The following is a 15,783-nucleotide window of genomic DNA, read 5'->3' as shown; positions in this document are numbered from 1 at the left end:
AGGTTCACACCAGCACTGACTGACGCCACCTTCAAAAGGTGGAGGCAGGACGGGGGGACACTGACAGTCAGGGACCTATACACGGACGACAGGATCGCAACACTGGACGAACTGACAGAGAAGTTTCAGCTAGCTGGGGGGAACGAGCTACGGTACCTGCAGCTCAAAAACTTCCTACGAAAGGAGACAAGGACGTACCCACAACCGCCACGACAGACACTACTGGAAGACCTACTGGACGCAAGTATCCTAGAGAAAGGGAACTGTAGTGACATGTATGACCGACTGGTAGATAGGGACGACACCGTACTGGACGCAACAAGAAGGAAATGGGAGGACGACCTGGGGATGGAGATAGGGTGGGGACTCTGGAGCGAAGCACTGCATAGGGTCAACTCCACCTCCACGTGCGCAAGGCTCAGCCTGACGCAACTAAAAGTGGTACATAGAGCCCACTTAACAAGAACCCGTATGAGTAGGTTCTTCCCGGAGGTGGAAGACAGATGTGAACGGTGCCAAAGAGGCCCGGCCAACCACGCCCACATGTTCTGGTCTTGCCCCAGACTCGTGGAGTACTGGACAGCCTTCTTCGAGGTTATGTCCAAAGTGGTGGGAGTGAGGGTGGAGCCATGCCCGATAGTGGCGGTCTTCGGGGTTTCAGAACAGCCAGATCTATTCCTGGGGAGGAGGGCGGACGCCCTTGCCTTTGCCTCCCTGATCGCCCGCCGTAGAATCCTGTTTGGCTGGCGGTCAGCAGCACCGCCCAGAGCTGCGGATTGGCTGTCCGACCTCTCGGAATCTCTCCAAATGGAGAAAATCAAATTTGCCATCCGAGGGTCGGACGACGGCTTCCACAGAACGTGGGAGCCATTCATGCAACTGTTCCGGGACCTATTTGTGGCCAATGTACAAGAGGAAGAATAGTCGGGGGAAGGTAGCGGGAGGGGCTACAGGTTCGGTACGGGGGTTCGATGGCTAGCTAAGGCCCAAAACCAAACTAAATAAACATGTTGGGGGGGGGGGGCGGGCGCAGTTACTACTACGAAGATGCTTACCTGTAAATATGTATGTTAATTTTTGCGTGTTTGTTTGTTGTTTTTTTTTTTTTTTTGTTCTTTTTCTCTCCTAACAATTTGTAATTTGTTCAATATAAAATATGAAAACTGAATAAAAACATTTATAAAAAAAAAAAAAAACAATGATAAAGATTGAAATATAATATATAAATAAATGCCACTTAAAATTGATAATGCAAAACATGTAGACATACTTTATTACGATGGTAGCTTCGTGCGGTTGTGCGCCATGATTTTCAATTTGCAGCCAAATTCTACAAATGCTTTGAGGGAATTTTAACCCACAGTTGACAGGAACCGGCAGGGTGGCAATGAAAACAGAATGGGCGACTGTGCCCCTGGCCTGCCATCTTAATCTGGATGACTACAATTTTAAACTGCAGATGACCAGGACATTTAGCAGAAGCCAGCAGGGTCCTTGTTTACTTGCAAACATATGAATTAGGAGTAGGAGTGGGCCATTTGGCTCCTCGAGCCTGCTCTGCCATTTGATAAGATCATGGCTGATCTGATTGTGGCCTCAACTGCACATTTCTTTCTACCCTGATAACCTTTGACTTCCTTGTTAGTCAAGTATCGATCTACATCTACCTCTGTCTTAACAATATTCAATGACCCTGCTTCTACTCCTCTCTGGGGAAGAGGGTTTCATAGGCTCATGGTTCTCGGAGAGAAAAAAGATTCCTCTCATCAGTCTTAAATGAGAAACAGACCCCTTGGACAGGATTCTCCATCCCGCAGCATCCGTTTTCTGGTGTGCCCCCCCCCCCCCCCCGTCGGCAGCGGGATCCTCATTCTTGGCAGCTGGCGAATGGAGTCACCCATTGTGGGCACCCCTACGCCTTCGGGAAATCAGCGGGCGTGAGTGCACTGCCGGCGAAGCGGAGGATCCTGCCGACGGAGAATCCTGCCTCCTATTTTTAAACCGTGTCCCCTAGTTCTAGTCTCTCTCACAAGGGGACACTTTCTTTCAGCAGACACCCTGTCAAGTCTTCTCAGAAACCTACATAAGATCACCTCTCAATCTTCTAAACTCAAATGGATACAGGCCCAACCTGTTCAACATTTTCTTTGAAGATAACTGCTCCACCCCAGGTATCAGTCGAGCCAGCCTTCTCGGACCAGTTTCTCGCTCATTTGTCTCCTTTCTTAATAAAGAAAACAAAAACTGTACACAGTACTCCACATGTGGTCACACCAACTGTGGTACAACTGTGACAAAACATCCTCACTTTTATATTCCATTCAGCTTCTTAATCACTTGCTGTACCTGCATACTAACTTTTTGTGATTCATGTACCAGGACACCCAGATCCCTCTGTACCTCAGAGTTCTGCAGTCTCTCTCCATTTTAAATAATTTGCTGCTCTTCTATCCTCCCACACAAAGTGGACAAATATACCTTTTCCCATCTGCCAAATGATTTGATCACTCGCTTAATCTTTCTATATCCCTTTGCAGACACCTTGGGGGAATTCTCCATTTGAGAGATTAAGTGCTGACGTCGGGACTGAATCGTGAGTGTTCAGTAGCCCCGAAAGTGGCGCTGGTCCTGGAGCAACTCAGGACACGATAATAGGCTAGCACCTTGCCACATGGAGCTAGTGCAATTCCAATTCATGCCAGCGCGTGATATGACAGACTCGGGAAAAGCACTGGAGAACCTGACAAGCAGGAGCTGCACATAAGCACTCCACTCCCCACACACCCTCATCCCAGCAAAGATGGCGCTGGTTGCGCTGGAGCATGCCCATCCCATTGATGGGTTGGCTCGGGCCAGAGGGTACCTAGGGGAGTGGCCTGGGGAGGCACCCATATGACCCATGGCACTAAGTGCAAAGTGGGCAGTCAGCGGCCTGTGCAGCCGCATGGCGGCCTTGCAGGCTGCGGCAATGGTGACCCACACCCGGCCACCCTGACCCCATGGCTCACCTTCTGGCTGTTCACCCCCTGCTACTCCCTCTGGCCCTGGCAGATGCACCCTGGCCAGCGGCCCTGTCAGCACACTACAGCGATGTTGGACACTTTCCGTACCCCCTCTCTCTCTGCCTCAGCCCAGTTTACAATTTTCATTACCACAAGTGAACCTCGCCATTGGTAATTCCGCCTGTCGGAGGCGGAGCATCACAGGAAGCCCAGAGAATTCCGGGTAGGGCCCGTTAGTGATAGGCCTTTACTGTATAATTTGGTTGTCCATGCTGGTGAGCGGCCTGGAGCGCATTGTTAAGGCACTGGAGCATGGCATTCCATTGGGCGTCCAGCGCTGGCCTCAATTTCCGGATGACGGGCGATTCCCCATCCGATCGCGTTTCGCAATTCCGGTTCCTCTGGTCAGCGAATCCCACCCCTTATGTCCACTTAACAACTTGCCTCCCTACTATATCCTATTACATCATAAAATAAATATACAGATTACGTCCCGACGACTTTATTGGAACATGACTGCATGGGAAAGTCCTTGTAGTTTCCTTGGCAAGCCAAAGTTAGTGGAAAGAGGATTCAGGGCACAGGATACCGAAAAAGGTAAGCTTTGCAATAAGGTCTGGGTTTTATTCTAGGCCACAACAAAGAAAACCCTTCGGTCCCACAAGGCAACCTTGGATGAACCCTCCCCTGACCGTTGCTCCCTTTTCCCTAACTGCGATTTCCTTCAAGGTTCCCAGGTTACTTACTAAAGTGTCAGAGATCATTTCACAGAGCTCCTGTTGTCTCAGATCTCCCTGCCACCTACTGACTAGGTAGCGATTCCGTCCAGAGAGCTGGACTCCTATTAGGAAATGGGATCCATAAGCTAATTCCTTGGAGCCTCACATGGTATTAGCATGCCAATTTTCCCAGCCCGCACCTTCCCAATAGTAAAATCAACCCCATTATTCATAAATGGTGAGCAACAGAGCTAGTCACTGAAAGTTGAGTTCATTACGGTTTCCATTTCAATAATGAACAATGAAAAATGCATGTTATTTAAGGTAAAAACATATCAGGATTCATGCTGCAACTAATGCAACAGACAGATGCTATCCAAAAAAGACTGCTTTTTAAAAAGTGTGTGTGACTGAGTGTGACCTTGGACAGTAAGCATTTATTCCATACCAGACTGTACAGCATCAAAATGGAAGACATACATTTATAATGCACCGTTCACTACCTTAGGTCATCTCAAAGTACTTAACAGCCAATTAAGTACTTTCTGAAGTTAGTCACTACTGTAATGAAAACACAGCATTTACATGCAACAAGTTCCTACAGACAGTAATGCGACATTGACTCGATAATCTTTTCTTTTTGTCATGTTGGTTAAGGAATAAATATTGGTCAGGACACCATAGTGCCGCGGGATCTTTTACACCCATTTGAGAGAGTACATGGTGCCTTAGTTTACCAACTCATTTGAAAGGCACTATTCTAAAACAGTGCTGCCGTCACTCAGTACTGCACTCGGGTGTCAGTCTAGATTTCCGTGTTTAAATTGCAACAGCAAGAAAGCTTACCTTCTATAAAAGTGAAATGTTAAGAATGTGCCTAATAGCCTCGTGAAGTCTGAAAAATATTTATCCTTGCTAGTGATAAATCTATACTTAAGTGAATCTTGCATTACCATGTTGACAAGTCTTTAGCTAGACTGTAGTCATTATAGACTCAGTTTATGTGTAAGTCTGACAATAGAAGCTCCATTTGTAAACTCGACGATCACATCACAAACTTTATGAATGGTGCAAAGGGCTGTCCAATCAGACAACAAGCCAAGCCTTTAGTTTCTCAACATCTACAGGTAACAAGATTTTAGTAATTAGAAATCTACTATCTAGACTAAGACTGTCTAAGCACATACATCTTCTCTTACCTCTGCTTGGCACTTTGCTTCTGGCAAAACCAGGGACTGGCTGATGACTGTATGGCTGTGCCATCTCATGCACATGATTCATATTTACTAGTAGTGTCTCTGCATCCCCACATCTAATAGCATTAATCAGTGCTGGATTCTCTTGGCAGCCTTTGGTGGATGTGTCAGTGCAGTCTGTATTGTCCTGATATCCCTCCCTGTTCCCCTCGCTCGCACAGTCCTCTTCCATACTCTCTGAATGCATCAATGGGGAGTGGTGTACAAAACTGTGCCCTTGGGATGATGAAGGGGGTTGTGGAATATGCTCTTGACCTCTGATCTGTAATAGACGATGGTGCTGATGATAAGTCTCTGTACTTTGATAAGGCATATTTAACGCTTGGCGCTCTGACAAAGTCTGTTGCTGCCGGCATAGGTTGGCAGTCATGTTCCCAGCATCCCCCACCCCTTGGTTCATGTGCCTCAGCAGGTCATATTCCTGCTGCTGCTGCTGTTGTTGTTGCTGCCGCTGGTGCCGTTTTAAGAAATGTGCCGTCTCAATAGGAGACAAGTGCAGGTCCTGTTGGCCTGTCAAAGAGTGTCTGGGCGATAGTAGGCCCTGGATCATATGGCCATATTGTTGTGAAACTTGCTGGTGTCTCGTGTAGTCAGATGGCGTTGGAGAGAGCAATGCCTGATGTAGTGACGAAGCGGTGAGATCCTGTTGTTGCTCGTGCTGCAGGAGGCCTTTACCAGCCATGTTTTGGTTATAGTTTAAAAGTGGGTCCATCTGTGCAATTTTCATGGCTTGGGAAAACGCTGCTGCTGGATTGAAGTTGTTAGTTACACATCGAAACTGCTCCTGATAAAGGTGAGGGTGCAAGTGCGTCTGGTCGTAGCTCAAAGGGGAGAATCGACTGATAGGTCGACTAAAAACAAACAGAAATCAGTGTTAACAGACAGTTAAAAGCATTATGAATAGACTGAAGAGTCACATACAGATCAGAGAGTATGAGTTCCAGCCTCAGTGCAGGACGTTAATTAATTATTTGGGTTATTACAATCTGACTGCTATTTTAATTCCAGAGTTCGCCTGGTGGTATTTGAACCCTCTGTAATGTTAGCTCACTCGACTTCCATACACATTGGAAACTTGAAAATGTTCAAAGGCAGATGAAGTGAAATTAGATGTCCATTCCCTTTATAGAAACGATCACGCATATGTGTCAAACCTACAACTTTGGAGTTAACATCAGTTTGCATATTCAATTTGTTTCTTAAGCCCAGTTAACCCTTTCAACACTCAAAACTGTAACACTACATTTGGGGATCCTAATAAGACTTTTTGAACCATGTTTCAATATAGATTATTTTGTTCTGTCCATTCATTTTGATTCAAACCGTACAATGTTCAATTCACCCCAAAAAATAGATGGTAAGGAAGCCCCCCCCCCCCCCCCAAATCTCCCACCCCCTCTCTGGCAATATTATTCTTGTGCCAGTTGCGAGGAGGAATTACCAAAATGCACTGTCATTTCCTCTCCTTTACTGGGGAAGGATCTAACTTCCCTTTGCTGTCCTGCCATAACAACATGATTAGAATTGGGAGCTGTACCCAAATAATGGGTCTGATATAAATGATAAAACGTATCCTGACTACTTGACAGATATTGGAATACACAGGGGCAGGAGCTCCAATCTGGAGTGTGAAACCAGGTTAACAGGCGTCATCAGCACTGCTTCATCTCCTCTCCCGGGTACTGTTCACTTTAACAGAGTGAGATGCCGATATTGAGAACTCGGATCCCACTCTCTGCTGAAATAACCCCTCAAGAATTGTACAGGAAATATCTCATTAGGGCCAATTCACGTCAAACAATTGGATATTCTAAATTTAAAAAGAAAATGGGGAACTATGAATACAGGTCCAAACTCTTTTTTTCCCTCTAGGTCTTCAGTGGTTGTAAGCTTTGGCACATTCCAGAAATATATGTTTTTATTTCTTTACAGGAGGGGCTTTCATCCCAAGAGTCCAAGTTGGATTCTTGCCCAACCTCAGTTTTGCAGTTACTGAAGAGTCTGACAGCCAGTACATGAGGTATCAAAGGAAACACTACAATTAACCCAAAAGAAAAAGGTCCCCAATCAGAACACTGAGTGTTTTAACGCCATATGCACTTTTTATTTTATGTGTAGAGAATGATTCGGAGGGTTGGAGGCATATATGGGAGAGAAATTGGAAGCAGAGAAGTGGGGTAATTGATCATGGTGGTGGGGGAGGGGGTTGGGGGGGGGGGGGGGAGTTTGCCATCAGCAGTCCATGCCTCCCTTTAGTTGTTCTGATACCTCAGCATTTCCTGAGGTATCAGAAATCCTGCTGAACAGGGTTAAACTTAAACTGGAGCTAAAAATGTGAGGCCCGCGGTCTAATATATTCATACAGCTAACTTGCCTCCTATGAGCAGATTGGTTTCCTCCACCACCATTCCCCTCTTCACCTCCACAACGTCCCACCCATGCCCAGCCCCCATACCATCCTTTCCCCGTTAAAACAGGGCCGTTTCAAGGTATATTTGGATTTGCGTTTTAAAAGAAACTTTTTACATCCAACCCAAACCCACCTGTTTCTGGGGGTTTAAAATTCCCCACAAGCTTTCTGAATCACCAGGTCGTCAGTTACAACGTATGAAGAATTCCACAAGCCTCCTAAGTGTAGGTACTAATTTGATGCCAAGGGATTGGCCCTTAACCTCAACTGAAGTTGAAAGAACCGGAACATTAGAAGTCATCGGATTAATTTCTCAATAAAATGTTCTTGACCTGTACACTATTTCAACACTGCAAATGGGAATATAACACTTAAAATAAATTTATATAAATCAGAATTGACTGTGGTTGGTGACTGCCATTTGAGGGCCACTATTAAACAGTTAATTCAAAAACATATATGATTTTGAAGAATTAAGAGGTTAATATCAATAACAAATTGGTCATATTAAAACTACGGCCGGGATTTTCCACCACCCCCCCGCAGTATGTTTTCTGGCTGGAGAGGCAGATCACCTTTGGACCCCGACGGGATCTTTTGGTCCTGTCCAAATCAATGGCCATTTGCATTGCTCGCCGGCCACGCCGCTGGGGAAAACACCGGGGGGGGATGTCACTTTTGTTGGGACCGAAGATCCCGCCTAAAGCACAGATAGGTTTCCAACTGATGTAAAGAACTAATTTCAGAAACTTTGGAGGAGAATATTCCATTCTTTACTAAACTTAGATCATGAGGAGCTGCACTTGGCAATTGGGTTCAAAGATAATCTTACCTGTTTGTCTCTGCACTGTCAGCACTCAGTTGTTTTGCTAAAGCCCTATGCGGTCCAAGCCCAAGAGATGGCATGTGCAATCCTCTCTGTTGTAGCGGAATTTGATTCCCGGAACTGATGATTCGGGGGTGTGTGGTGTGCAATGGCGGCCCAGCGGTTTGAAGCAAGTTGTTGCTGAGCATATCTGGTGGTTCTTGGACTTGGATTGTAACCTGCTGCGTTTGTGATTGCTGCGGTAAACCAGGCTGTAAACTCATTCGAGGCAGATTAAGGTTTGAGGGAGGGGGGCTATTACTCGGCTGTTGGAATAAAGCATGTTGGGATGGCAAGCCTTGAAACTGAGATGGCGAGGAAACACAACCTAAGGAATTAAAAAGTAAAAACAAACATTTCAGATAGTGAACTATTCAACTACGCAAGTGGTTGTCTCGAGGCAATATCCAGCTGTTTACATGGTCCCGTGTAATCTACAATGTAGACTGGAAACTTACTAAAATTAAGCTTCAATGAGCTGAACAATAACAGAGAGTCCTGTTATCTCATCACTTAAATTAAACATATTTTTTTTATTTTTAAAAATGTATTCTTTCATGGGATGCGGGCATTGCTGGCAAGTCCAGCATTTGCAGCCCATCGCTAATTACCCTTGAATTGAGTGGCTTGCTGGGTCATTTCAAAAGGGCAGTTAAGAGTCAACTACATTATTGTGGGTCTGGAGTCATATGTAGGCCAGACCAGGTTAGGACGGCAGATTTCCTTCCCTGAAGGACATTAATGAACCAGAATGGTTTTATTTTACGACAATCAATGATCGTTTGATGATCATCATGACTGAGACTAGCTTTATGTTCCAGGTTTATTAATTGAAGAACCAAGTTTGTCTAACTGCCATGGTGGGTTTTGAACCCATGTCCCTGGAGCATTAGCCTGGGCCTCTGGACTACTAGTCCCATCATATTACCACGACACTACTGTCTCCCCAAGTACTTTTAATATTTTTGCATAGATAGTATCAGAAAAGTTATTTTATAGCAAAATAAAATACTAGCCTTTGGGAGTAGCAATAATGCTACCCACAATGACAGTGAACAGAAAGATGCAAATAATGGAGGACTTTCTATTTGACAGGGCACAATATTTTTCTGCTGATCCCAATTACATTGGATTGGATGAGTGTCATACAACAAACATAAAATACAATTGGAGTAAGTCAGTCAGGAATAATTATGTGCAATTTTGAGATGAAAAAGAACTGTTTTGCCACCCAGATGTCTGACATGAGAGAAACGCTATCACCATGTTTAGGTTTCAAAACCAAACATCTGAAAGATCCAAATGTGTAGAATTTTTATTTGCAAATTTTTCCATAAGAAAATAATACTTTTGTAAATTTGGACAGCTTAGGAGCAGGTGGGCTGAAGCAGTGTATTATTAAGATTCTTACTGTAGCACTGGCAGCACAGTAACACAGTGGTTAGCACTGTTGCTTCACAGCACCAGGTTCCCAGGTTCGATTCCCGGCTTGGGTCACTGTCTGTGCGGAATCTGCACGTTGTCCCCGTGTCTGCGTGGGTTTCCTCCGGGTGCTCTGGTTTCCTCCCACAAATCCTGAAAGACGTGCTGTCAGTTGAACTGGACATTCTGAATTCTCCCTCAGTGTACCCGAACAGGCGCCGGATTCTGGCGATTAGCGGCTTTTCACAGTAACTTTATTGCAGTGTTAATGTAAGCCTACTTGTGAAAATAAAGATATCTGTATCTCGTGCAGCTAGGGCTCCTCAGCATATTAGAGCAATGGTTTGCTCAGGGTTATTTGAAACCAAGTTGGAACAATCCTGGACTCCATTAGCAAACCAGATTGCTAGTTAATCATCAAAAGTGACCTGCAGTACTGCTGACCCACCTAGTTTAGGTAAGGATTAACGAATGTACTACAACAGGTTGACTAACCCTAACAGGCATATCACCGTGGAGCCACCTCGACTCCAGCAACTCCACTTACCCAGACAGAAAGATGATAATCAACAAATTCAAATAAAAATGATGCAAAAGATGTTTAGACTGGTTAATCTAGACCTCCAAAATTAGCATGGAAAATGCTTACTGCTGGATTGTATGATGGCCGTGGTGCCAGGAGGAGGGCTGTTGTTAGATTTGCTGAAGAGATGGTTGTTGGTATGGTTTGGAGGAGGGCTTGACTGTTCATGCTGAATCTGTAACCTGCAAAAGGTAATTTTTTTTTAATGTCATAATTTGGAGGCAATTACAAATAATTTCAATTAACTGATCATTGTTATAAAGCCGGCAAATATATCATTTTATCCAGAATGTAGAAGTACCCAATGATCCATCTAATAGCATGGCAGCATTGTGGTTAGCACAATTGCTTCACAGCTCTAGGGTCCCAGGTTCGATTCCCGGCTTGGGTCACTGTCTGTGCGGAGTCTGCACGTTCTCCCTGTGTGTGCGTGTGTTTCCTCTGGGTGCTCCGGTTTCCTCCCATAGTCCAAAGATGTGCAGGTTAGGTGGATTGGCTATGCTAAAATTGCCCTTAGTGTCCAAAATTGCCCTTAGTGTTGGGAGGGGTTGCTGGGTTATGGAATAGGGTGGAGGTGTGGACCTTGGGTATGGTGCTCTTTCCAAGAGCTGGTGCACTCGATGGGCCGAATGGCTTCCTTCTGCACTGTAAATTCTATGATAATAATAATTTACCATGAGTGAGCAGCTCGTATAAAATCAGTTAAATTTCACAAACGTAAGTGGTTTACAGCCATAAGCTAAACTCTACTGAACACAACAAGCTTTGGATGTGCTGTCTGACGATCAGTATCAGTTATGGTGGGGGAACGAGCTGATAAATGTAACATTAGAATGTTCCATTTATTTCAATATCTCAAATATTTCAAGTGGTGCAGTTCTACCAATACTGGTTTTATTCAAAGAATAACACAATGTAAGCATTAAACACACTCTACAATGTCAAAGCCTACAATAGCAGGAAAGTTTTTTGGGGACGAGAAGTTGTGGAGGGTTCTGATGCTGGGAGGTGGCAGTAGGGGAGGGTGGTAGGACAGATGGGGAGGTTTTATAAAGTCTGGGCGCCTCTTCCCAGGCATGTGTTTGAAGGTCCAATGATAGGGGTGAGGTCCTGGATATGGAGGAGGTCCTGGATATGGAGGAGGGCCTCACAGTGGTTCTGGGGTGTGGGTGGGGGAGGAGGTGAAAGAGGTGGGAAACCTGGAGGAAACACTCCTACTCCTCCTGACATGTACACTTAAATCATAGATTCAGACCCTCTTGTCTCCTTTAAGCTGCTGAGTTTCCTGAAGCTGGGAAAAATCCAGCCACCTGCGTTAAAATGAAGACATGCAGTCTCATTATAAAATTTAAATATCAAATCTGCTCATGGTACGCTCACCCAAAACAGCACACACTACGTTATAGTTATCGATTACTCACCTTTGCAGCTGGTGGGTGATGAATGCTGGCTGGTTTTCCATATGCTGTACCAAGGAAGCTGTTGACAATGGAGGTGAAGGTTGAGCAGGTCGAATACATTCCTATAAACCATAGAAATGGATGGTCAAATTAGAGAAAATGCATTACCGTGCAGTACATATGACAACAAGGTTAAAAAAAAATCAAACATACTGTGTGAAATTCTCCATTTGGAAGACTAAGTTCTCAGGCCGGATCTGAATGGCCCGTGATTTCCGTCAGCGCAAATCACTGAGCAATTCGGTATCCCTTGCCGTGCAAATTTATGCAGGGCGAGGAATATGAGGGATTCTCCAGGGAATCCTGCTATCAGGCTGCCATTTTAAGCTGGTGGCCCAAAACCAAAGTCCTGCAGCCAGCCACCACCGCCCCCCCACACCACATATCAGTCCCCCCAACATACTCTCCATATCGCAAAGCAGCTCCCACCACCCCTTGGTGACCTGTCCTGCCTCCCCCTCGGGACCCCCAAACTAAAGGAACACCCCCACAGAGACACCCTAAGTAAAGGAACAACCCACAGAGACCCCTTAACTAGAGGGACCCCCACAGGGACCCCCAACTAGAGGGACCCCTCAACTACTGGGACCCCTAAACTAGATGGACCTGCCCAACCAGAGGGATCCCCTAAATAGAGGACCAACCAACTAGAGGGACCCCATCCCAGAAAAAAAGGACCTCTGTCTCGAAGCTAGACAGCAGTCCAGACAGGGGCAGTGACACAACTTCTTAATAATAATAATCTGTATTATTGTCACAAGTAGGCAGGCATTAACACTGCAATGAAGTTACTGTGAAAAGTCCCTAGTCGCCACACTCCGGCACCTGTTTGGGTACACAGAGGGAGAATTCAGAATGTCCAATTCACCTAACACCAAGTTTTTCGGGACTTTCATGTATTTCTCGTATGCTTGACAGCTAACAGCTGCAGTCTTGACTCATTCATCTTCCTTAATTAAGTTCCTTTAGTTAGGGAGTCTCTGTGAAGGGAGGCTCCCTAATAAGGGGCTCTCTGGGAGGATCTCCCTGATAAGGGGGTTGCTGTGGGGTGGGGTCTCCAAATAAGGGGTCTCTTGGGAGGTCTCCCCTTTTAGGAGTCTCTGGGGGGACCAAAGGAAAGGGCAGGTTGTGCGTTGTGGATGGGGGGTGGCCCTTGGATGGACTTTAGGGGCAACCCCCTTTAAGGAGTTACCCCCTTGGCCCACCGCGAGGTCCACCACGTCAGGCTCACATTCGGTAAAACCTGTTGTGATTCCTGCCCTCGTGATTCCTGACCCAGATCACCAGAGAATCACGGAGGACTGGAGAATTCAGCCCACTAAGTGAATGCAAACGGGTTATTAAGACCTATTTGCAATAATTTACATGCTCCCACTGGCAAGCAGGCGTGAACCCCGATCCCGCCTCCAGCGGCAATTTCGGGGTCCTAGGACGGAGAATTCACCCCACTGATTTACTGTCATTGCCTTCATGGTAATTGTTTTTTCTTTTACTTGACATTCACTGTGGACTAAAATCAAGTTTGATAGGCCCTGTTCTACAATATTGGGCTCTCCTGTTTTGTTGCAAAAGTCACTTGATGAGGGCGAAACATTTTTTTCCTTTCCCCAAATCCTCCCTGAGTACAACTGACCCACTTATCATCATAATTTTGCAAAACACTGTCGCCCTTTAAAAAGCTGCAATTTTAGAAGTTTCAAAATGTATACCACACACCAGCTACCCTGCTAAACTCAAAGCCAGTTCAAATAATTTGATAATTTGAATTTCTACCATTAAATTCTCGCTTTGCATATTGCTTAATTTAAATTGTTGGATCATTTAAATACTCTAGCACAAAAAAACTTGAATTATCAGTGATTAACTTAATATTGTAAACAGTTCATGTATCCCTTAAGACACAATTTAAAGAATGTGAATGAGAGCAAAAATACCCCTAGAAGTTCTGGTGGGCTTGTCTGGACCTTTGTGTCTCCACAGTACTTTCTACCAATTTACATTGCAACGGTATGACTTCTGGGTGATCTATGTTTATTATGGATACTTTTGGCAGCTGATTTAATTTTAAAATGTATTGTGTTGTGGCTTGATGAATTACTTGATTAATTGATTCTCCGTTTCCATACAGCAAGCAGAAAATTCAGGCTGCTCCTGCATGGGAAAGGAAAGTGCGACTTCCAGATTGACTTTATTTTTGGAAGGGGAGCGTGCTATGGTCACCATCACACTAGCCAAATAGCACAATTGGAATGCCACAGTAAAATACTGTGTTACCTGAATCTGTTGGTGTAGGATTTGTTGCTCTTGTTGGTAAAGTATATGTTGTTGTTGTGTCTTCTCAAATATTTTTTCATCCATAGCATTTCCATACATCTTTTGCAAATGTTCACATTCCTAAATACAAAAATAGAGCTTAACATTGGTCATTTGGAGAAGAGACCAGTTGTTAGTGTTTCTGAAATATTGGATCCAGCACTAATCAGCCTAAGAACCACAATAAGAGTGATTATCCAACAGATACAAAATCTGAAATACTCTGTTTATGAAGCAAGGCAGCCAGTGTGCATCCTTGATCATCTCTGGTAGTCACTAATCATCAGTTCAAACATGTATCAGAAAACACTGATGGTAAATATTTACTTTCAGTGAAAGCCTTCTCATTGACCAAAGTTTTGTAATTGTGCTATTCATAGTAACTTCCACTCCATATGTAATTTGGCTTTATGAAGTACAATCAGGTAATCATGCGGGTTACCCACGTACAAGTATTGGTTAAAACTGCTTCATTTTTTTCAGCTTCAATACATCAAAGTGCATGGATGCCAAGAACCTCACATTGCATAGGTTATTTCTGCAGTTTATAGCTCAGACGGATGTGGCAAGTCTCATGAGTTACGTGAATCATTCCTAACCAGGCAGATAATTTGCCCCTATTGTTTAATCCACAGACATTCAGGCAGTGATTAGTCTTGCTTGATGGGCTTCAGATCTAAACAAAGGCTGTTTCCAAACATATTTTCGATTATGGAATAAGACAAAGACTCGTGGCAAGAACATGTACGGTGAGGAATCTCTCCCATCATTGGTCGTCCAAACTGAAGAATCCTGTTTTGGGTTTTGAATTTTGTTTGGCGAAGGACTGAGAAGGTATTATTAGGAGCTGGAATTCTTCTCCTGAAATTATAATTTTTGTTCTCACAGCAACCTTGTCCAACAAGTTATCAACAGGAGTAATCACTCCCTCATAATATTAAAAGCAAAATAATGTGGATGCTGGCGATCTGAAATAAAAACAGAAAGCGTTGGAAAAAACTAAGTAGGTCTGGCAGCATCTGTGGAGAGAGAAGCAGAGTTAACCTTTTTTCCGAAGAGTTATATCAGACTCAAAACGTTAACTCTGCTTCTCTAATCACTCCTTCAGTTTGGACGGCAATGGATAAAAGAGTAGGGGGGAAATGCTATCTCTCTGGGTAGGCATTGTTCATATATCTCTCTTAAGATTTGCTATCTCTGTTAATAGCCAGTGAGGACAATCACTTCACAAAGTTAAATGGATTTTCCTGGTCAATGCTGTGCAATGCCATTTACCTGTTGCAGCTGTTTTATACTACTGTTGGTGGTTGCGCTTTTCTCCATTTTCTCCAGATGGGCTTTGAACGCCTGTATGCTAGCAGCACCGTCTGAAAAACGGCGGACTGGAGAGAATCTTTCTGTTGGAAGGTGCAGGGTGTTGGGGTCTTTGTAGCAAACACTGAAATAAAGCATGTTTTTTTTTTAAATGGGTTCTGTGGAACTGCAAAAAAATTCAGACTCAATTACACCTCTTTTATCTCAAATTCTGACTTTAACCTGATTTCATCTTGTAGCTGAGTGCAGAGGTATGATAAACTATCTCAGATCCTAAAGAGGTTCTTTCTACAACACAGGTACATAATTCCTGTAAATTTTTCACAGCTTGTCTGTTTACTTTCCTCTGTTTCAATTTACATTGACAAGCTTGTGAATGAATAGAAACAGCTATGTTGCACAAAGATTCTTAAATATAAACTAGATCCTTAAATAAAGT

General features: G+C 44.3%; 1 protein-coding gene across 4 annotated transcripts in view; it reads right to left on the bottom strand.

The window, feature by feature from the left end:
- Window positions 1–15,783, bottom strand: part of sik3 (SIK family kinase 3) — a 308,820-nt gene that overhangs the window by 22,380 nt on the left and 270,657 nt on the right. For all 4 annotated transcript variants that reach the window (XM_038779338.1, XM_038779335.1, XM_038779336.1 and 1 more), the window contains 6 exons: window positions 15,306–15,468; window positions 13,992–14,111; window positions 11,679–11,779; window positions 10,324–10,439; window positions 8,220–8,580; window positions 4,921–5,828 (listed from right to left, as the gene is read on the bottom strand). In XM_038779338.1, the coding sequence (XP_038635266.1) occupies window positions 4,921–5,828; window positions 8,220–8,580; window positions 10,324–10,439; window positions 11,679–11,779; window positions 13,992–14,111; window positions 15,306–15,468 (1,769 nt within the window). The remainder of the gene's footprint in view (window positions 1–4,920; window positions 5,829–8,219; window positions 8,581–10,323; window positions 10,440–11,678; window positions 11,780–13,991; window positions 14,112–15,305; window positions 15,469–15,783) is intronic.

Source organism: Scyliorhinus canicula, chromosome 19, assembly GCF_902713615.1.
Source record: "Scyliorhinus canicula chromosome 19, sScyCan1.1, whole genome shotgun sequence".
Taxonomy (NCBI): domain Eukaryota; kingdom Metazoa; phylum Chordata; class Chondrichthyes; order Carcharhiniformes; family Scyliorhinidae; genus Scyliorhinus; species Scyliorhinus canicula.
The sequence above is the reverse complement of the archived record's forward strand: the minus strand, read 5'-3'. Positions and strand labels throughout refer to the sequence as shown.